This window comes from Carcharodon carcharias, chromosome 6 (assembly GCF_017639515.1).
Source record: "Carcharodon carcharias isolate sCarCar2 chromosome 6, sCarCar2.pri, whole genome shotgun sequence".
NCBI classification, from domain to species: domain Eukaryota; kingdom Metazoa; phylum Chordata; class Chondrichthyes; order Lamniformes; family Lamnidae; genus Carcharodon; species Carcharodon carcharias.
This window is the reverse complement of record NC_054472.1, coordinates 152,272,665-152,295,678: the sequence shown is the minus strand read 5'-3', so window position 1 is coordinate 152,295,678 and position 23,014 is coordinate 152,272,665. Positions and strand designations below refer to the sequence as shown.

Below are 23,014 nucleotides of genomic sequence, written 5' to 3'. Positions count from 1 at the left end.
ATGGGTAATAAGTACTAGCCTTGCCAGTAATGCCAAGATCTCACAAACAAATAAAAAATATACTTCGCTCTTATTTCACTTTTGTAATATCATTTGTATTTCAGTCCAGGAAATAAAACATACAAAATCTACAAAGTGCAATACAACCAGGTTAAAAAAATTTATAAATGGAAAACCTTTACAGTTTGATCTCCTGAAGTACAAAGAAATTCATCCCCTTCCTGTAAGGATCCTCAACTGGAAGTGTTTATTGATTCATAGACTGAAATAGTCTAATGTCACTAATCAGGCATTGTATTTAAGTTAGATCTTGGACTTTCATAGAAAATAGGCATTTCCAAAATTAGATGAAGCCACCTTTGGAACAAAAAACTGCACACTTAATATGTAGCATGAAAACAGCAGCGAGCCATATAGCAACAAAGAGCCTTCAACTGAGGTATATCGCACCAATGATTCTATAGGATGCCCACTATATTCTCCTATCTACTCTGAAAATGCAATGTTTGATTCTTACTTTCTAAATAAAACCAATAGTCATACTTACTTACAATTAAGATAACACAGGAACAGAAAGAAAGATGCTCTGAGCAAATAGTATAATACTTGACTCATACAACATGTGAAGTATTCCAAAACAAGAAAAAAAAAGTCGGAAATCTTTCTACTCTCTTTATTATAATTTGGTAGTCTCTGATAAATGTCATGTATGGCAAGACTCTCAAAGCCCCACTCAGCTGCCTCAGGTGATATAAGCAGTGCAAAACAGAAAATTAGAAAAAATTAGGAACATAGAAAATAGGAGGAGTAAGTCATTCAGCCTTTCAAGCCTGCTCCGCCATTCAATATGATCATGGCTGATCCTCTATCTTAAAGCCATACTCCTGCTCTCTCCCCAAACCCTTTGATGCCTTTAGTGTCTAGAAATCTATTTCCTTCTTAAATATATTCAGTGGCTTAGCCTCTGCAGCCTTCTGTGGTAGAGAACTCCACAGGTTCATCACCCTGAGTGAGGAAGTTTCTCCTCATCTCAGTCCTAAATGGCCTACCCTGTATCCTGAGAATGTGATCCCTTCTAAACCTCTCAGCCAAGGGAAACATTATCCCTGCATTCAGTCTGTCCAGCCCTGTCAGAATTTCATTTATTTTAATGAGATCCCTCCTCATTCTTCTAAACTCCAGTGAAAAAGCCGGCCCAATATCTCCTCGTACAGCAGTCATGCCATCCCAGGAATCAATCTGGTGAACCTTCACTGCACTCCCTCTATGACAAGCATATCCTTCCTTAGGTAAGGAGAGCAAAACTGCGCACAATACTCCAGGTGTCGTCTCACCAAGGCCCTGTACAGCTGCAGTAAGACATCCTTGCTCCTGTGCTCAAACCCTCTTGCAATGAAGGCCAACATACCATTTGCCTTCCTAACTGTTTACTGCACCTGCATGCTTGCTTTCAGTGATTTGGTGTACAAGGACACCGAGGTCCCTTTGTACATCAACATTTCCCAATCTATCACCATTGAAATACTACTCTGCCATTCTGTTTTCCCTACCAAAGTGGATTACTTCACACTTATCCACATTATACTGCACCTGCCATGTATTTGCCCATTCACTCAACTTATCTAAATTGCCTTGAAGCCTTTTAACATCCTCCTCACTACTCACATACCCACCTAGTTCTGTGTCATCAGAAAACCTGGGAACATTACATTTGGTCACCTCATCCAAATCATGGATATATATTGCGAATAGCTTGAGCCCAAGCACTGATCTCTGTGGTACCCCACTAGTCTGCTACTCTGAAGAAGACGATTTATTCCTATTCGCTGTTTCTCGAGTGCTAACCAATTCTCAATCCATGCCAATGTGTTATCCCCAATCCTGTGTGCTTTAATTTTACACGCTAACCTCTCATTGTACAAAGTAGACGTGCCCCCTACAAAAATGAGAGTGGTACTGCCAAATCTAGACCCCCCTGGTTGTCTAGAGGAATACTGGGGAAGATCAAACAGAAAAAGAAAGCGTAAGATAGGCACAAAGAACTAAGCACTGCAGATAGCCTAGACAAATATAGGAGGTGCAGGGATGAAGTAAAAAAGGTAATAAGGAAATCAAAGAGAGGGCATGAAAAATGATTAGCAAGTAAAGGTAAAGATAACCCAAAGATGTTTTACCAATACATTAATGCTAAAAGGTTAGTTAAGGAAAATGTGGGACCTATCAGAGATGAAGATGCAGAGGCTGTGGGAAGGGTTTTGAATGAATATTTTGTCTCCGTGTTTACAAAGGAAAGGGAGGATGTAGATATAGTAGTCCAGGAGGAACACTGCGAGATATTGAATGGGATAGTCATAAAGAGAGAGGAAGTACTTGAAGGGTTGAAATCCTTGACAGATGATAAATCACCAGGGCCAGATGGATTGTTTCCGAGGCTGCTGAAGGAAGTCAAGGAGGAGATAGCAGACGCTCTGAGGATGATTTTCCAATCTTCACTAGTTACAGGGGAGGTACCAGAGGACTGGAGAAATGCAAACGTAGTTCCATTGTTTAAAAAGGGATCACAGGAAATACCAAACAATTATAGGCCTTATATATTATAGACTAAGTTAGTCTTACATCGGAGGTGAGCAAATTAGTAGAATCAATCCTGAGAGATAGGATTAACTGTCATGTGGAAAGGCACGGACTAGTCAGGGATGGTCAGCATGGATTTGTTGAAGGAAGGTCTTACCTCACAAATTTGATTGAATTCTTTGAGGAAGTGACAAGAAGGGTTGATGAAGGTAGTGCGGTGGATATCGTGTACATGGATTTTAGCAAGGCATTTGACAAGGTCCCATATGGCAGATTGGTCAGGAAAATAAAAGCCCGTGGGATTCAGGGTAATGTGGCAAACTGGTTAAAAGGTTGGCTTTGTAACAGGAAACAAAGGGTACTGATCAATGGATGCCCTTGCCTCATGTGGTGTTCCACAGGGCTCGGTGTTGAGACCCTTGCTGTTTGTGTTATATATTAACGTTTTAGACGTGAACGTGGGGGGCACGATTGGGAAATTTGGAGATGACACTAAGATTGGCCGAGTAGTGGATAGTGTAGAGGGTAGCCATAATCTCCAAAACGATATAGATGGGTTGGTGGAGTGGGCGGTAAAGTGGCAGATGGATTTTTACACAGAGAAGTGTGAAGTCATACATTTCGGGAGGTCAAACAGTTACAGGGATTACACAATTATTGGGAATATTCTAAGAGGGGTAGATGAAGTGAGAGATCTTGATGTACAAGTACACAGGTCCCTGAAGGCAGCAGTTCAAGGAGACAAGGTTGTAAAGAAGGCATATAGAATGCTCTCCTTCATTGACAGAGGTATAGAATATAAAAGTAAGGATATAATGTTGGAATTGTATAAAACACTGGTGAGGCCACAACTGGAGTATTGTGTGCAGTTCAGATCACCACACTACAGGAAGGACATAATAGCTCTGGAGAGAGTGCAGAGGAGATTTACAAGAACGTTGCCAGGCTTAGAAAAGTGTAGCTACGAGAAGAGATTGGATAGGTTGGGGTTATTTTCCCTGGTACAAAGAAGGCTGAGAGGTGCCTTGATTAAGGTGTACAAAATTATGAGGGGAATAGATAGAGTGGACAGGATAAAATTGTTTTGCTTGGTGGAGAATTCTAGAACCAGGGGACATAGATTCAAGATAAGTGGCAGAAGGTGTAGCGGGGACATGAGGAAGAACTCTTTTACGCAGAGGATAGTGATGTCTGGAATTCGCTGCCTGAGTTGGTGTAAGAGGCAGAAACTCTAAACTCTTTTAAAAAGTACCTGGATCTGCACCTTAAGTGCTGTAAGTTGCAGGACTATGGGCCGGGTGCAGGAAGGTGGGATTAGAAAGGGCACCTGCGTGTCCTCGGGCTGGCATGGACAAAGACGGGCCAAGTGGCCTCCTTCTGTGCTGTAACTTTTCTATGATTCTATGTGGGATTTTATCAAAAGCTTTCTGCAATCCAAATACACCACATCCACTAGTTCTCTCTCATCTGCTAATTATGCCCTCAAAAAAAACTCCAGTAGGTTTGTCAAACATGATTTCCCTTTCATAAATCCATATTGACTTTGTCTAATCCCGTTGATATTTTCTAAACGTCCTGTTATCGCATCCTTTATAATACACTTGAGCATTTTCCCTGCTACTGATGTTAGGCTACCTGGTCTGTAATTACTTGTTTTCTCCCTCCCTCCTTTTTTAAAACAGTGGGATTACATTTGTCACCCTCCAATCTGCTGGGACTGTTCCAGAATCTATAGAATTTTGGAAGATGACAATCAACGCATCCATTATTTCCATGGCCATCTCTCCTTTAGTACCCTGGGATGTAGATTATTGGGTCCTGGGGATTTATTGGCTCTCAGTCCCATTAATTTCTCCAACATTTTCTTTTTGTCGTACTAATTTCCTTCAATTCCTCCTTCTCACAAGACCCTTCGTTCTCTAGCATTTCTGGGAAGTTATTTGTGTCTTCCTCTATGAAGACAGAACTGAAGTAGTTGCTCTGCCATTTCCTTGTTCTCTATTATAAATTCTCCCGTTTCGGACTGCAAGGGATCTACTTTGCCTTCACTAATCTTTTTCTTTTTACATACTTATACAAGCTTTTACAGTCGACTTTTATGTCCCTTGCAAGTTTATTCTGATACTCTCTTTTTCCCCTCTTAATCAATCTCTTGGTCCTCCTTTGCTAAATTCTAAACTGCTCCCAATCCTCAGACTTGCTACTTTTTCTAGCAACTTTATATGACTCCTCTTTGTATCTAATACTATTCTTAATTTATTTTGTTAGCCATGGTTGGGCTGCTTTTCCTGTTGTGTTTTTGCGCTAGAAAGGAGTGTGTATAACTGTTGAAATGCATGCACTTGTTCCTTAAATATTAGCCATTGCCTATCCACTGTCATGCCTTTTAATGAAGTTCCCCAATCCATCTTAGCTAACTCATCCCTCATATCTTCATCATTTTCTTTGTTTAGATTTAGAACCCTAGTTTTGGATTGGACTACTGCACTTTATATTCTAATGAAGAATACTATCTTGTTATGATCACTTTTCCCTAAAGGACCCTGCACAATAAGATGATTAATTAACCCCTTCCCATTGCACAATACCAAATATAAGAAAGCCTGTTCTCTAGTTAGTTTTTTAGACCAGTTCGTCAAGGAACCATCTTGTACACACTCCAGGAATTCATCCACTACAGCATTGTATATACTACAGAGGCAATATAAAATAAGGAGTACAATCCTTAAGGGGATGCAGGAGCAGGGGGACCTGGGTGTATATGTGCATAGATCATTGAAGGTGGCAGGACAGGTGAAGAGAGCAGTAAATAAAGCACGCTGTTTTCTGGACTTTATTAATGGGGGCATAGAGTACAAGAGTAGGGAAATTATGCTCAGCTTATATAAGACACTAGTTAGGCCTCAGCTGGAGCAGTGTGTATAGTTCTGGATGCCACACTTTAGGAAAGGTATGAATTCATTGGAGAGAGTACAGAAGAAGTTTAAAAGAATGGTTCCAGGGATAAGAATTTTCAGTTATGAAGATAGATTGGAGAGGTTGGGACTGTTCTCCTTGGAGCGGAGAAGGCTAAGAGGAGATTTTTTTAGAGGTGTTCAAAATCAGAAGGGGGCTGGATAGAGCAGATAGAGAGAAACTGTTCCTGCTCGTAAAAGGATCGAGAACCAAAGGGCACAGATTTAAAGCGCTTTGAAAAAGAAGCAAATGTGATGCGTGTAAAAATTATTTCACACAGCGAGTCTGGAATGCACTGCCTGGAAGTGTGGTGGAGGCAGTTTCAAGCGAGGCATTCACGAGGGCATTAGATGATTATTTGGATAGAAACAATGTGCAAGGGTATGGGGAAAAGACTGGGGAATGGCACTAGGTCACAATACTCATTCAGAGAGCAGACATGATGGGCCACATGGCTTCCTTCTGCACCGTAACATTGTGATTCTGTATTATTGTTAATTTGGTTTGCCCAGTCTCTAAAGTCATCCACGATTACTGTAGCACCCTTGTTATATGCACCTCTAATTTCCTGTTTAATGCCATCCCCTACCTTACCACCATTGTTTGGAGGTCTATAGACAACCCCCACTAATATTTTCTGCCTCTTGTTGCTTCTTAGCTCCACCCAGACTAATTCTGTATCTAGATTTTCTGAAACAATATCCTTTCTTACTATTGCACTGATTTCATTCTTAACTAACAACACCATGTCACCTCCTTTTTCTTTTTTGCCTGTCCTTCCTAAATACCAAATACCTTTGGGTATTCAGTTCCTAACCTTGGTCACCCAGCAGCCATGTCTCCGTAATGGCAATCATATCGTACCCATTTAAATGTATTTGCACTGTTCATTCATCTACCTTATTGTGAGGCCACAGCTAGAATACTGCGTGCAGTTCTGGTCGACACATTATAGGAAGGATGTGATTGCACTGGAGCGGGTGCAGAGGAAATTCACCAGGATGTGGCCTGGGATGAAACATTTAAGTTATGAAGAGAGGTTGGATAGACTTGGGTTGTGTTCGTTGGAGCTGAGAAGACTGAGGGGTGACCTGATCGAGGTGTACAAGATTATGAGGGGCATGGACACGGTGGATAGGGTCAGTCACGAGGGGACACAAGTTCAAGGTGAGGGGCAGGAGGTTTAGGGGAGATGTGAGGAAAAACCTTTTTACCCAGAGGGTGGTAACGGTCTGGAATGCACTGCCTGGTGGAGGTGGGTTGCTTCACATCCTTTAAAAAGTACCTGGATGAGCACTTGGCACATCATAACATTCAACATTATGGGCCAAGTGCTGGTAAATGGAATTGGGTAGGTAGGTCAGGTGTTTCTCATGTGTCAGTGCAGACTTAATGGGCCAAAGGGCCTCTTCTGCACTGTACTTCTGTGAATGCTCCGTGCTTTCAGACACAGTGTCTTTAGACTTATCTTTTTAACATTTTTACACTTTTTTTGCACTATGGCCCTATTTGCTGCTAATCCTCATTTCCTCTGCCTTCCACTTTTGCTTTCTACTTTTGTATCTTTTATTTCTATCTTTGTTTCCCTCTCTTCTGCCTCCCTGCTCAGGTTCCCATCCTCCTGTATCTCTAGTTTAAACCCTCCCCCACAGTACTAGCGAAGACCCCTGTAAGATTATTGGTCCCGGTCCTGCAGGGGTGCAACCCGACCAGTTTGTACAGGTCCCATCTTCCCCCGAATTGGTCCCAATGCCTCAGAAACCTAAATCCCTTCTTCCTACACCATCTCTCCAGCCATGCATTCATCTGGTCTATTCTCCCATGCCATATCTCGCCAGCACATGACTAGCATTCCAGAAGGAAAAAACAGTTTGGACCAGTACTCTTATTTCCCAGTTTTTACTGGTGTTCCATTTTAAAGTATACAAGATCAGCTCGGACCAGTATTCTTACTTCCCAGTTTTTACTGTTTTTTCCTTCTGGGATGTTCTATTTAACAGAAAGGCAGGTTCTCACGTAGTTAATTTGCTGTTGAATATTACTGGTCAATAAAGCTACACCATGTCTAGATTCTGCAAACATGTCAAAGCTCTCGGAAGAAACTTTACTTACCCCAGTCTGCAAACTCACATAGAAAAATCATTTCAAAGAATGACTACCCAAGATTGCGCTTTGAGAACATTCAGTGTTTCATCAGCCATATTATTTGCAACAGTTCAGGTAATTGCTACAAATAATAAACAATAAATAAATACTTACCAATGAAAAAAGATACCCATGTTTTTATTGGGTGGGAAAAAACGGTTATCAATGAAGTAAAGCTGGTTGTAGTATTCCATTAGAAGCTCAATCCCAGCTTCATTCCTGGTTGGAGTTCGCATTGCCTGAAATGAAGAAAATGGCACCACTAAGTTTTAAATCTGGTGAATACAGTTAAAATTTCTCGGGTTTAACGAGGAACTGTGTACTGCAGTTCTATCACACTGTACCATTGGGTTAGAGCTTGGTTTCATACCTGCAGATTCCCATAAGATGCATTACTGAACAAAGAGCAAGTCCCACAAAAAGGGAAATTTCATAGAAAAGTCAGCTTACTCCCTGGCCATCATTATTGAAAAGCACTGGCAGTGGTCCAGAAGCAGGTCTTCCACCTAAACTCCAGGTCATGAGCATTACACGTTACAGAGAGAAAAGGAACAAACAAACTTCAAAATCACAGGTCCCAACAGCGGTAAAATGTTTTTAAATATTCTTCCAAAGAGGAGTCATATTGGACTCAAAACATTAACTGTTTCTCTCTCCAGAGATGCTGCCAGACCTGTTGAGTTTCTCCAGCACTTGCTGTTTTTATTACTTTCTATTATTATTATTACTATTATTTATGACTGTCATTAAACCGTCTCTCCCTCAGTTCTTAGGGCCCTCACAGGCATCATGAGCCATCTCTTCAAAGGATAACCGTTATCTCCCAGAAGCGAACCTTCCAATGCATCAGGCCCGGTGAAAAGAGCCGGTATTTGCAAATTCCTAAAGATGTATGCATCATGGCTGCTGTCTGGAAACCTGGTGCACGCCTACATTACACATTATTTGTGGTCACACACAAGCAGAACAATGATTGAGTGGAAGCCCTTTCTAATGATGAATGCACAGGAGCTCCGCAAGAGCTAGATGGCTACATGGGTCCAATCAATGGCTTCCTGCACCCTGGGGAAACAAGCAACTGCTGCAAAGTCTTGGGCCCTCTCCATCTGGCTTTGAGCATCAGTGGTGAAGACTGTGTAATTCCCGGCCCTCTGGAACATTGCATCAGTGAAGACCTTGATGCAGTGGCCTACATTCAGCTGGGTTATCCCTGCAAGGTCCCGGGATACTGCTTGAAAGGACCCAGTAGCAAAAAGTGTGAGCGCCATTGTCACTTTTCAGGGCAACAGGCATCGGGTGGCCTCCCCAAGGCAGTTTGATGCAATCTCTCCAGAAAGCAGCTCACAAAAGGGGTGTGACAGTTGCCCGAGAGAGCCTCAGCCTTCTTCGACACTGAGTTTCTGTCATCTTGGGGTAGCTGGAGAGCTGCCGGTAGACCCTCAACACCTTTGTTGCCTATGAGGAGCCTCTACAGGCTCTGCCTGACCATCCAGAGGAGGCACTGCCTCCAGGGCCTCTCTCTGATCCCTTGCTCCTCTCACCCTTCTCCTCATTCTAGTCCTGCTAATCCTCCTCACTGGAGGACGTGCCTCCTTGACACCACAATCCCATCCGATTACAACACTCACCCCGGGTTGAAGGAGAATGGAGGTTTCTGGAGACCCCTCCCTATGAGAGGACTGTCCTAAAGAAACATAATCATAAATTCTGCAAGGCCCAGTTAAATGAGCACCTCCTGCAACCAGAGCTTTCGGAACTGCATGGCTGAAACTCTGCTCTCAGCTACAGTTTAACAAACTACCCTAACAAGCCTGCCCTTAAAAAAAATGAGTTTCACATCCAACATGATTCAGACCTTGAAGGCATTTTATTGCCTTCCACCTGTAGTATTGCACACTGTGTGCTTACTAATTGCCTCAGTAGGCATTTAAATGGACATTTAAATAATACGGGTGGGTTCCTGACCTTTTGACCCGCCCATGCATGCTATTATCTAAGACAAGCACGATGGCGTTGGGAGCGCCATCTGATGTCATCATGCCTGATATTATGCTCTGTGAAGTGGGAAACACTCCCGTTCACAGAGCATAAACTTTAGGCGGTAATGTCAATGTGCCATGGAGTTTGTATTAGACAGTCACTTCATGAGTGCCATGGTTGATGGAAGAGAGTTTGAATTAGGGTGTCACGAGCCTCCACTGCACCTCTCTCAATGGCTCTGGCCTCTGGTGCAGGTGGCTCATTAACCTTTCTGCTTGTTCTGCCCCCTCTACCACATACTCATCAGATGAGGAGGGTGAGGCTCATCCAAATCTTTCAGATGCAAGGTCTCCCCACCACTGTAGTGCAAGATTGTGTACAGCACAGTAGCCGACGATAATACAGGAAACTCTTGCTGTGGCATACTGCAGCGCTCCACTGGATTGGTCCAGGCAAAGGGATCTCATCCTTAGCTGGCCAATAGCATGCGCAATCATGGCACAGATCAATACATGTCAGGCATTATAATGTTTCTTGACATCAGTGCTAGGGTTTCTCATGGGCATCAACACCCATGTCTTGAGTAGGCATCCCTTATACCTGAGGATCTATCCCCATAGACGACTAGGGGCTGGAACAGCTGTGATATCCAGGATGGCTAAGTACATATACATCATGTCTGTTCTTGGGAAACCAGGCACACAGCTTTAGGACGTGCTTTTGTTGGTTGCAGATGAGCTGAAAGTTGATGAGTGGAATCTCTTCCTGTTGATAAATGCTGCTGGCTGGTCCAAGGTAGCCTTGATGACCACATTTAGTTACGCCTTCCACCTGATGAAATCCTGTAATTGTCCCAAAGCCAATGGGCCTCTCTATTTGGCTATCAAGGTTGGTACTGTGATGCAAAAACTTTTCGCCTTTAACAATATAGTGACCTCCTTAACGCAGCGGTGAGCTGCTGTCTGGGAGACACCACACATGACTCTGCTGAATCCCTGGAAGGAGCCAGATGCATAGAAGTGACTTTCAGTGCCATTGGTAATGGGTGTCCTCAGAGTCCCATGGGTTGTAAGTTGTTCTGCAACATCACTCAGATTGGTGACTGACTCCCTGACAGCCAGTCTTCATTAACACTGGTGCTCCGGCATCTGGAGGTAGTTCACGTGATTCTAGAAGACTCAGGGCAGCATCTGGCCCCATCTTGGGATACGATCTCGCTGCTGGTCCACCAAGTGCCCTCTGCGGCTTGCCTGGTTAGAGGCTGGTCCTTTTGCTGCTGCAGGGGTGGCACATAGTCCTCAATGCTTCTGCACATTTCCTTCTCTGCAAGGGGTCAAGGAGGTCTGGGTAAATGAATTCCATGCTTGCTGCTATCCCCATTTTATGTGCACTGCTCTTTTGCTTGGATTCCAGGCCTTTTGAATCACTTAGACCCTGTGGCCCTGTGCTTATACTTAACCCTATTGAGATGCATCAATCACAATTGGATGCCCTTCAGCTCCTCAGGGGAGACCCAAAGGCTGCTGTCGCTCAGCTCCTCAGATGTCTCCAACCTTGCTGAGGCAATGACCTGCTCTCCTTTCTTCAAGAGGTCAAATTCAGAAGGGGCTCTGAGGTCCTTGATTTCCATTTGGGATCATGTGGCCTCACTTGGGTGCTACCAGCAGTCAGTGATCTGATAGCCCATGATCCCCGATCACTGCTCATCGCAGTCGATTTCAAGAACATGAGCCTTAATAACCTGGTCAACAAGCACAATTGTCTTCCTGCCATATCCCAATGGCAATGTCATCTCATTGGTTTCTTGATGCTGGCATAATGTGGACCCGACATCATGCCATGGGACTTACACCCCAGTGCATTCTCACACGATACTGCTGACTCCCACCCACCCTCCCTCGCATCCCACCCCAATGGCCTTATTTAAATGCTGTCCTCTTTCTTAGGCCATTGACCCAATAGTACACTGCTTAGTTTTAGAACAGTTGAGTCTTTTACTTATGTTGGAGCACATTCCTCCCCATGCCCCAAATGCATGCAACTAACCTGCCTGAGATCCATAAGTTCCTTCAGTTCCTTTTCGTACTTGCAGGCTGCTTCATTGTAGTGTTCTTCAATAATATCCTATCAAAAAGAGCAGGGCTGTTTGAAGAATTATTTGAAATTTATTTCAAAAGCATTTGTATATCTGAATATGTCAGACAACAACTGATTTCTCAAAAAATGAATTACTGAGTTTGTTGATCGCAGTGGCAGACAGTGCAACTTTCGACCATCTTTTTGTCTGTTATTTGTCACGATGATCTAAATCCATCTTTTGTAAAAGCAAAAAAAAAAAATCAGCTTTTCTAAATTCTTTGTGGGTGTATTAGTCACTAAATTATGAAAAATCAGCTCTGGCAAATTAACTATCTTTTTACTCTCCTTTAACTGCATAATGTTGGGTCACATGAAATTCAAGACAAAGTTCTTCTATGCCAGCAAGATGTTTTAAATCTCCACTGCACCTCACCAGTGTGAAATCCCCATTTTCTTTACACCCCTTATACAGAATCATTGAAGTGTGGCAAAGACAGATTATTAGTTTGGCATCAATTAGTAGAGTGCTGTGGATTCATGTATGCAAGGGACTGAGTGACACTGCACCAAACTAATTTAACTCAAGGCCCTTACGGAATTCTAACACCATTTCTTCCCCTATGGCCCAGAGTTCGAATTTGGACTGTTTCACTCTTCCAACTATAACAGATACAAGTATAGATGAAAATTCACTTTGAACCCAAAAAAAACTGCCCAAGTTGGATTGTCTCAATGGATAAAAGGTAAAGTTAACCAGTAATGTGGTGGTTATAATGCCTACTTTACATCTCCAGTGCCAGTGCAATGCCAGGTACATAGGTTGTACGTCCCAATGAATGGTGGATCCTATCAAACAGCACGTCTCTTTGGCTGTTCGCAATATGTAGAGTACTGACTGTACTCAACCCATGTTTGCAAAACTCAGACATAATGTCTAACATTAGATGTGATTCCGCGATTAGGCAGCACTTGCTGAACAATCCCAAGTGTGCTAAGAATTGCACTAACAACCAATTTAAGATTATCAATCAGGCTCTCAATGTGGTTCACAAATGCTTGTTAGAAGCTACGTATATTAATATGTAGGGATCTGCCTTCTGCAGGCAAAAGGAATACTTTACATCTCTGTGGTTCCATTCCCAATAACTGATACCCAAATTTTATCTGCAAAATGGATGAAGAACTTTACTGAATATTCAACTAGGGATGTTTTTAATCAAGTCAGGAAGCTTCCTGCTGCCTAAGCACAACACGGCTGGTGAAAATGGATAGAAGAAATTGATAACCTACTGAAGCAAAGCTTTAAAAGGGGGAAGAGGGATAGCATGATAAATATTTGTACAGATACATTTCTTTTGAAGGCTGTGTCACTTCATTACACCATTATGAACATGTGCCATTACGTTTTTGGAGAAGAACATTTTGTGTTAAAGAACACTGCAGCTACTAAGTTGCGAAGTCCACAAGCCACTTTATGGAGACACAGTATACAGAGCTGAGATAATGGCTAAGATAAGCCCCAGATTGAAACCAGAGAGGTCATGTGACCCAGCTCTTGATGTAAGACATACTGGATTTGAACTGACAGGCTGCTACAGGGACAATAGGGGCAACAGCCTTACCACAACCCCCCCATCTCTCTCTCTCTCAGCAAAGCTGAGCTCTGTTTGTGGTTTTGAAAACCTACCAGAAGACCTCATTGCTGCAAACAGAGTTCTTAAAGGAGGATTCCGATTCAACACCACTGTCTTCAAGAGAAAAGAGAATCAGCCAGCCACGATTGCAAAGTGACTGGTTTCTCACTGAAGCAAAGTACCATGGAAAGCAACCCCCTAGCTGCGAAGAAGCATTCAGACAATGTGAATAATTTTCCTTTATCTTTTTAAGTTGGTCAAGTTTTAACATCTGATACTCTGTAAAGTTTTATTTCCTTCTACCTAGGGAAGTTGCGAGCATGTTTTTGCACAGGTATCTTTACCTGAGTAAGTTTCAGTAATAAAATTAACTATTTACTTGTCAACTCAAGGAATCTGGCTGGCTTAATTCTTACACTAAGCTATACACAGTTAAGTACAGATTAATTGAATTGGCAATATCACAAAAAAAATTCAAACTCTGTTATAATCAACCCAGGAGTAGGACATAGAGAGGAATCAGCTCACCCCTCCCAACCTTCAAAAACAAAAAATCACCAACCTTCAGAGGTATCGTCAATTCAACTTCTTTTGTCTCCTTCAGGCCCAGTGGAATCATGGGAACACTAACAGACTCACTGCAACAGAAATAGAAGTTCTTAAATGTGTAGATAATTTCTATTTTCCATCATCATCACTACAATAAGTCTTTCTTTAACTATTGCCCCTTTAAATGCCTGTTGGCAGATTAAAGTTAAATTAATTTAAAAGGAGGGTGCTCTCCCATAATAATGGCAAGTCATAATGATAACACATAATTACATGTTTGACTGGCAGTGGACAGTTTGGTTTCTCAAGTGAGAAGAACTGCAAGATTCTTGGTAATGCTGAAACACATATACTCAGGCCACCAAGAAGCCAATATCATTACTTGTTATTTTCTCTTACTCCTTAACTTGATTTGGCCGTTTTCTTTTAATAATGAGCAGCAGTAATCAACCACAAGCAGCCAAAAATGAATAACTTCAGCAGACAAGAGTATACTCAGGTGAGTGAAGTCAGAAAGCACAATATCAAAACCTTACCACATATCTTTGATTATTTCCTGTTCACACAACCTCAGAAGAGTGAATATCATGGAAGGCATGATTTAATGAGAAAAGGGCAGCGCCGGGCCAAAGGTGGAACAAAAGCTTTTAATAAATTCTTTCCTGCTCAGCACTATCAGGCCATTCCACAAAATGCTACAGTCCCACAATTCATATCGGAGTCATTTTTAAAATATTTTTAAAACGCAGCAAATTTTAACTTTGACATTCTGGGAACTCTGGAATAGATAATTGTGAAGGGGAGTTCAGGATGTCAGTCACAGTAGGGTTGACATACCTGTATGACATTAATAAAAAAGTTACCAAGCTGTTTTAGGGCTGAAGGTGGATCGATTAAACTTTCCTATCTCTTGCTACGTAATTTCGCTGTGCTACTGCCCTGGCCAAAGTCACAAATGACATTCTCAAACGACTGATTATTGCCGTCATTATCCCTCCTCGATCATTTCCTAGAACTTGATATGTTCAACCATGCCATCCTCCATGCCCTTGCCGCCAATGCCCAGTTGTGTCATATACAAATTGTTAAGGCCATAATTTGTTTCTAGCCGAAAGTGTCTTTCGATGTAAGCATGGGAAACTGGGATTCTTTGAAATAGAATGGTTGATTTTAAAAGGAAATCTAATACAGCTGTTCAAAATTCTGAAAGGGCTCGATAAAGTAAGTTGGAATAAACTACATCCACTGTTCAGTCGATAAGCTTAAGATCATGAAGAAAATAGCAAAAGGAGGGATTTTCTTTACATAGATTGCTCTGCAGAGAACCGCACATTCAAAACGGGCCAAAAGGTCTCCAACTTGTACGGCAAAATTCTATTATTCCAAAGGGGAAAAGAAAGGAAAATCAGAGTTTTTCCCCCTCTCAAATAAACTGCTACCTAATGCTTTCAGAAGCCACCTACAAATGAAGGCAGGTAACAGCTACCGATTTAGTGCCCACTCTGTCTTCTCCCAAATAATACCACAGGAATGCAAAAACAACTGTGATAGTTTTCCTGCCTAGGAATAAGATGCAATATTTTTTCTGCCCCTACGCTGTCTCACAATTAGTCATTGTTCTTTCAGCTCCAGGATCAAATACAGCCCAGATCGGGTAAACATTTTTCTCTTTTAGTCTGGTAGCTGGTTCATCTGGAGGGTTACAAAGAAAAGGATGCCTTAATTATCCTATCTTACTTCAGCAGGGTCTATGGGATCCAAGTGGTTCTATAAATGACAATGAATTCAGAAATATAAGATTATCTATTTTTGCTTAAATGATATTTATGCTTTAAAAATCTATTTTGTCTCAGATATTAAAAATTAACATTGAACTAAACTAAATTTACAATCTCAATGAACTCATCATTAAAGGAAAATCTGAACCAATAAAATAATTATCTGCATTCAGCTGAACCCTTCCTTATTTTAACCTCAACGTCAACACTTTTTCTCATTCCAATTTTCATTTGCTTACTTTTTAAAATTTAAGCTGTTGAACTCTACTTTCTGCTTCCTTGCTCACCATTCATTTTGGATGGAGAAGCAAGTCTCTGCCAAAGAAAACATTTTAAGGGTTTTCATGCCAGATTGTGATGATCGTCATAATTGCAGTACAGATATGGCCTGGTCCAACTTTGACATGAAAATAGAGCCCAGATCAGAATTTGTAGCTGCCAAACAAGCTTATAGCAGCTTTGTGATGGCGTAGTTATTTAAACCAGAAAGATTTCAATTCTGCCCTTGAAGTATGCGGAGTTAGCTGATTTCAGTTAGAATGGTGGTTTGGGCTCTACATTTGTTGTCAGTGCCCAAGGTATCGGGGAAGGGGAAATTAACCAGGATTCTCTCTGCTGATTGCTATCCAGTGACATCCGCTGAAAAGAATCTATGTGCAGCACTCATTGAGGACTGGATCAAGATTGGTTGTAATATTTGCTGTAGTTCTTTGATTTGTCAACTCTCAGTCTGGGCTCAAGAATAATCATCTGGATGATACGGACCAATAGAATCATAGAATAGTTATAGCACAGAAGGAAGCCAATTGACCCTTCGTTTCCATGCCAGCTCGCTGCAAGAGTAAGTCAACTTATCTAATTTCCTGCCTTTTCCCTGCATTTCTGCATATTTTTTTCTCTTCAGGTTATTTACCAACTCTCCTTTGAAAGGCACAATTAAGTATGCCTCCATTACACACTCTGGCAGTGCATTCAAAAACCAAACCACCCACTGCATAAAAAAACTTCCCTCATGTCACCTTTGCTTCTTTTGCATACATCTTAAATTGGCACCCTCTGGCTCTTGAACCTTCCGCCAATGGGTACAGTTTCTCCCTATCCACTCAGTCCCATTGAACAAAATTAGTCAGTACAGGCAGGAAAATCTTGATTAGAGCACAGTTGGAGTACTGTGTGCAGTTTGGTCTTCATTATTATAAAAAGGATAAAAAGGTACATTAGAAAGTGTAAAAAAGATTCAAAAGGATGACACCAGAACCGAGTGGACATACTTATCACAAAGGGCTAAACTGGCTAAGGATCTTTTCCCTTGATTGAGGTCTTTAACGTTATGAAAGGATTTGATAGGGTGGGCATAGAGAAGACTGGCATGGATTGACTGGGCCAAATAAGAACTAGAAGCAGGAGTAGGCAATTCAGCCCCTCGGGCCTGCCCCACCATTCAATACGATCATGGCTGAAATCACTTCGGCCTCAACTCCAATTTCCTGCCCTCTCCCCACAACATTTCAACCCATTACTAATTAAAAATCTGTCTATCTCCTCCTTAAATTTATTCAGTGTCCCGGCATCCACTGCATTCTGAGGTAGTGAATTCCACAGATTCACGACCCTTTGAGAAAAGTAATTCCTCCTCATCTCTGACTTAAATCTACCACCCCTTAATCTAAAACTATAGCCTCTCATTCTAGAATGCCCCACAAGGGGAAACATCCGCTCCACACCTACTTTGTCTATCCCCTTTAGCATCTTATATACCTCAGTTAGATCTCCTCTCATCCTTCTAAACTTTAGTTAGTATAGGCCTAAACTGCTCAATCTCTCCTCATAAGACAAGCTCCGCATCTCTGGAATCAGTCTAGCGAACCTCCTCTGAACCGCCTCCACTGCAACTATGTCCTTCCTTAAGTAAGAGGACCAAAACTGTGCACAGTACTCCAGGTGCGGTCTCACCAATGCCTTTACAGTTGCAACAGCACTTTCCTATTTTTACACTCTATTCCTTTCGCAATAAATGCCAAAATTCCATTTGCCTTCCTTGTTACCTGCTGTACCTGTATATTAGCTTTCAATGATTCATGCACGAGGACACCCAGATCCCTCTGCACTGAAGCATTTTGAAGTTTCTCTCCATTTAAAGAATAAGTTGTCTTTTTATTCTTCCAACCAAAATGGATAATCTCACACATCCACGTTAAACTCCATCTGCCAAATTTTGGCCCTAACCTGTCCATATCCATTTGCAAATTTCTTATTTCTTCATTGCAACTTACTTTCCCACCTATTTTGGTGTCATCTGCAAATTTACCTACAATACCTTCTATCCCTGAATCCAAGTCTTTAATATAGATTGTAAATAGTTAGGGCCCAAGGACCAAACCCTGTGGCACCCCACAAGTTACAGCTTGCAATTCAGAAAAAGACCCATTTATCCTGACTTTCTGCTTTCTATTGGTTAGCCAATCCTCTATCCAAGCTCATATATTACCCCTAACTCCATGTGATCTTATCTTGTGTATTAATCTCTTGTGCCTGTTTCTGTGCTGTTTATATCCTAATTAAGATTATGGGGGAGACCAAAAATAGGAAACACACAAAGTATTGATAGACTTAGCTGAAAAAAGGTGGATTGCAGCCTATCCATTGGCATAGTTCAGTTGTGGTGAATGCCTTGTTTCTATGGGCACAGCCTTATGGCGGTGATGGGAGTCTTGACCGCTGGATGGAGAGCTGGCAAGATCTCCACATCCCCACTTTGAGGGGGCCCACTGAATCTTGTGCCATTCAGGCACTTAAGAGGCCAGTGGCAGGCCTTCCCCTGGGATAAAGGGCTCGGAGGGGGGGGGGGGTGTGTGTGTCTGTGTGCAGAAGTGCGCCCAAAAGCTGCTGGGCAATCAGACGCTAGTAGATCGTACTCCACTAAGCAGCGCCACAGGAAGATGGTCCCCAAGTCCTCAGACTGAGGGGGAACCCAGGCACAAATGAGTGATGGTGGGAAGGGGAACAGCAGTAAGGGCAGAGAGTGGCTTTCAGCAACCACCTTCCCCCACCCCCCCACCTTCCCAATGCCACGTCCCTTGATCAGGTACTGAGTGTCCTTCAACAAAGAAGCCCCTCCTCAGGACCCTGCAAGCAAACATACCAGGATCTGCCTGTCGTGCTGCCCTGCATGGTAAGCCTCCACCCACCCGTCACTGGCATTGGGATAACGCCCTTAAGTGGGCATTAACCGGGTCTTCTCGTCACAGGCTTAATCTGGGTGGGGGTGGTGAATGTCCCCCCTCCACCAAACTCACTATGGGAGAGGGCACAAGATTCTGCCCTATGACTCTATATAATTTCATGTAAGGCAACTTACTACCCAGTAACACTCAGAGCAGTAAACCTCCATGGGACTGGAAAGGTAAAAACAGGAGTTCTGATCAGTCCCTTGAAAACCAGTGTTTAACATCTATAAACCTTGAATTTCCAATACAATACTTCATTGAAAAGCTATGTTGCTTGCCTCTCCTCATTTAGGCTATTTGCCGAGATGAAGTCATGTCTTGAACTGATTAACATGGCCAGCATTCAGTACATGACATCATCTTGAGAAGTAATTCACTGACTGCCAGCAAACACAAATCTGGCAACAAAACAGAGGTTCACTTTCAAGATCATAAACTTTCAGCATTCTGATTCAAAGGAAGGACTCATAAATTTATCTAAATGCAAACAGTCCATGCTCAGTAATTTAGCTTGACAGGTTTGAGGTTGGTTTTCCCTCACAATTTGTCACTTTCTATGATAAACAATTTACACTAAGGTTTTGAGAGTATCAATCACATGCTGGACATTTGGACATTACATTTTGTGTAAAATCCAGATTGCAACTGAACAATTACAACTGTACAAAAGAGAAAGAAACCCTGGCTGTTTTGGATCTTTCAGAACAATCTAGCCTCTCCTTAAATGTGAAGCTAAGCAGCTCTCAGTCTGTAGAATCTTCCAACAACCTCTATTTGGTGTTTGAGCTCATTTAGAACATTTTCCTTTCAGACTATTTGACCACTGCACAGGTTAGCAGCTCGCATCACAACTATGCTCCATATGCCTGATCTGGGACAAACATCACAAGAAATCAGGTTGTAAATACTTGCATTTATCTAATGTTTTAACAAGTCAACAGCAAATTTGTTTGAGTTCTCTTGATAGTGCTATTACTCAAGCAGATTTTTTCAGGTCCCTGAAGCCTTTTGGCACTTTGTCCAATTCTAATTTTTCAATCTAGAAGCCTAACACTGAGTGCTGACACACTGCACAACTTCTTCTCAGGCAGTCCCTCGGGATCGAGGATGACTTGCTTCCACTCTGGTTTGATGGGTTCGGAGATGATTCATAAGTCCAATGTGCAATCTGCACACTCTGCCACATGTGGGGCAGGTGGTGCTTGAAGGGTTGGGTAGCTAGGTTGTTTGGAGGTTTGAGTGCTCCGTCCGATGCCTCAACTTCACCTCTGCATGTTCCCGACGAAATCTTGATGTGTTCAATGCCTTCCTAGATGAGCCTTCTCCATTTTGGTCAGTCACAAGTCAGGGATGCTCATGAGTTGGTGGGGATGTTTGACTTCTTCAGGGATGCTTTGAGAACAACACGAAAGCGTTTCCATTTTCTTCCTGGGAGTCTTCTGTCATGACTGAGTTCCAAGTAGAGCAGTTGCTTCAGGTGTCTGGTGTCAGGCATACAAACAAAACCAGCTCCATTGGGCAGGACATGAGGGTTTAGCACCTTGATGCTGGGCAAGATGGCTTGGGAGAAGATGCTGTTGTTGGACCACCTTTCTTGCCACTAGATTTGGAGGATTCTGCAAAGGCATCACTGGTGGTGCTTCTCCAGTGGATGATGTGCCTGATGTAGGCTATCCAAGCCTCCGAGGCATATGGGAGTGCGGGATCACTGCTACCCGGTAAACCCAACCTTAGCCTCGAGTTTGGATTGAAGGCCGCACAGGCTGAATAGTTTCCTGTCTGTTCTTTAGATTATCTCCACGATTGTGGGTAATCTGTTGGAGGTGTGGTGCAGTATTGCAGTGAGGAAAATAGAGGACAGAGAGTTACTGCAATCACATGGCCTTGTTTGACCCCCATTTTCAGAGAGACAGAATTTGTGATGGGTCCATTGAAGGTCGCAGCTTACATATCCTTGTGGAGCGGAGGATGGTGACAAATTTCTGATGGTAGCCAAATTTGAAGAGAATACTCCATAAGCCTCCCCAGTCAACAGAATCAAAGAACTTTAAGAGGTCAAGAGAGGCAATTTACTGTGGTTGTGCTGGTCCTTGCATTTTCCTTGAACTTGTTGCAAGGTGAGGATCATGTCTGTGGTACCACTCGATGGGTGAAACCGCACGGTGACTCCGGAAGGAATTCCTCAGCCACAGGAAGGAGGCAGTTGAGGACGAATCTGTGGTAGACAGCAGGGAGATTCCTCTGTAGTTAGCACAATCAGATTTGCCTCCCTTCTCGAATATAGTCATGATCACAACATCTCTGAGATCCCCCGGCATATGTTTTTTTTCTCAGATGAAGGATATGAGGTCTGGCAGCCTTGCCAGGAATCTCTCTCTACTGTGTTTTAGAATTTCAGCAGGAATTCCATCTGCTGTAGAGGCTTTGTTACTTTTCAGCTGTCAAGTGACTTTTTCAACTTTGCTCAGGACTTGAGTAGTGCCGGATATTGAGGAAGAGAGTTGTGAACATTTGAGTCAAAGACAGCCTCTCATTTGAGGAGTTCTTCAACATGCTCACTCCATTAAGCACTGACCATCTCCCTGCCTTTGATGAGCCCTCCTCCATGCTTGGCTCTCAATGGAGTGGGCCCCTCGAGTGCTTGGGCCATTGATCATCTTGACAGCACTGAAAAAAATGCGCATCGTTGGTGCCCAGGAGTTGTTAGATTTCCAGCACTCATTCTCCCCACCATTGGTTCTTTATGTCACAGGTTCTATGCCATACTGCTGCCTTCAGCCATCTGTAGAACTGCTGCTTTTCTCTTGCGTCATGATGAAGTTTCCACTCAACGAAAGCTTTGTGCACACATTCGATTCGGTCCTATATTTCTTGCTTGTTTTCAAACTAGTCATAAATGTTTCCTGGTAAAGAGGTCAAGGACTCCTTTGCACATGTTTGTTGTGGTGGACTTTAGGGTCAACCAGGTGCTATAGGCCCATTGTGGCTCCTGGTGGCTAGTGGTTGAGAGGTTGGCAGCAAGGCGCTATCTGAGCAGGGCCACTTTGCTGGGATCTTTGAGGCCTTCCATGTTAATTTTTTTGCAGCATTGCTTCTGCTGTCTCGACTGTTTGGGGGCCAAACTGATGGAGATGGTACATCGGATAAGGTGACAATCGGCCCAGCAGTCATCAGTACCTGTCACGGCGCAGGTGACGTGGACATCTCTGCGATCCCTTGCTCAAATGATGACAAAGTTGAGCAATTGCCAGCGTTTAGGCCATGGGTGCTTTATGAAGTCATGTGCTTGTCATGCTGTCAGTATAGGGTTGGTTATAACAAGGTCATGTTCTAGATATTTCATCAGGACGACTCCATTGGTGCTTGCTTTCCCTAATCCATCCTTGCCTATCACGCTCTTCCAGAGATTCGTGTCCTTCCCAACTCTGGCACTGAAATCTCCAATGAGGATCAGTTTGTTGCCTGCTGGGACTCAGACTAGGGTTTCTCAAAGTTGTTGTCGAATCCTTCCTTGGTGTCATCTGTTGCCTCAAGTGTAGGAGCATGTGCATTGATGACAGTGGCATGCTGATTCCTTGTTAGGGTGGGCCTGACAGTCAAGGGGCACTCACTTATCTCATGGTGGGAGGCACTGAGGCACCAGGCAAGCTCATTTTTGAAGGCAAAGCCCATCCTGTGGAATCTTTATCCTCTTCTGAAAAAGATGTACCCACCATTCCTTCAGCTGACCTTCTCCTGCATGTCATGTTTCACTTAGAAGGCAATATCGAGCTGCCAGAGTTCCTGAGCCATGATGGAGGTGTGGCACTCAGGTCTGTCACTGTTGGGATTGTCCACATGGGTCCTGACGTTCCAGGTACCAAACTTCATTTGGATGAGTAGAAGGTGGCTGTGCGTGGTTTTTTCAATGTGGGGTGTTCATTGCACACCAATTACCACAAGGTCTCAGCAGAGCAGGGCCTTGGTCCAATGGCAAGGGGTTTCCAAAATAATTAGTGGCCAGGTTTTACTGTGAGACATTAGCAGTCTGTACATGATCATACTCTTGACTCCCTAAAGTCTGCCCCCAAGGCACAAGTCAGGGGTATTATGC

The 23,014-nt window shown here is 42.9% G+C and overlaps 1 protein-coding gene across 2 annotated transcripts in view; it reads right to left on the bottom strand.

Moving 5' to 3' along the window:
* rhpn1 (rhophilin, Rho GTPase binding protein 1) overlaps window positions 1-23,014 on the bottom strand; it is a 113,623-nt gene that overhangs the window by 38,208 nt on the left and 52,401 nt on the right. Inside the window, exons 4-6 of one of the 2 annotated variants that reach the window (XM_041190423.1) lie at window positions 13,930-14,005; window positions 11,701-11,778; window positions 7,789-7,913 (exon numbers count right to left, since the gene is read on the bottom strand). In XM_041190423.1, the coding sequence (XP_041046357.1) occupies window positions 7,789-7,913; window positions 11,701-11,778; window positions 13,930-14,005 (279 nt within the window). The remainder of the gene's footprint in view (window positions 1-7,788; window positions 7,914-11,700; window positions 11,779-13,929; window positions 14,006-23,014) is intronic. The other variant, XM_041190424.1, reaches the window with a different exon arrangement.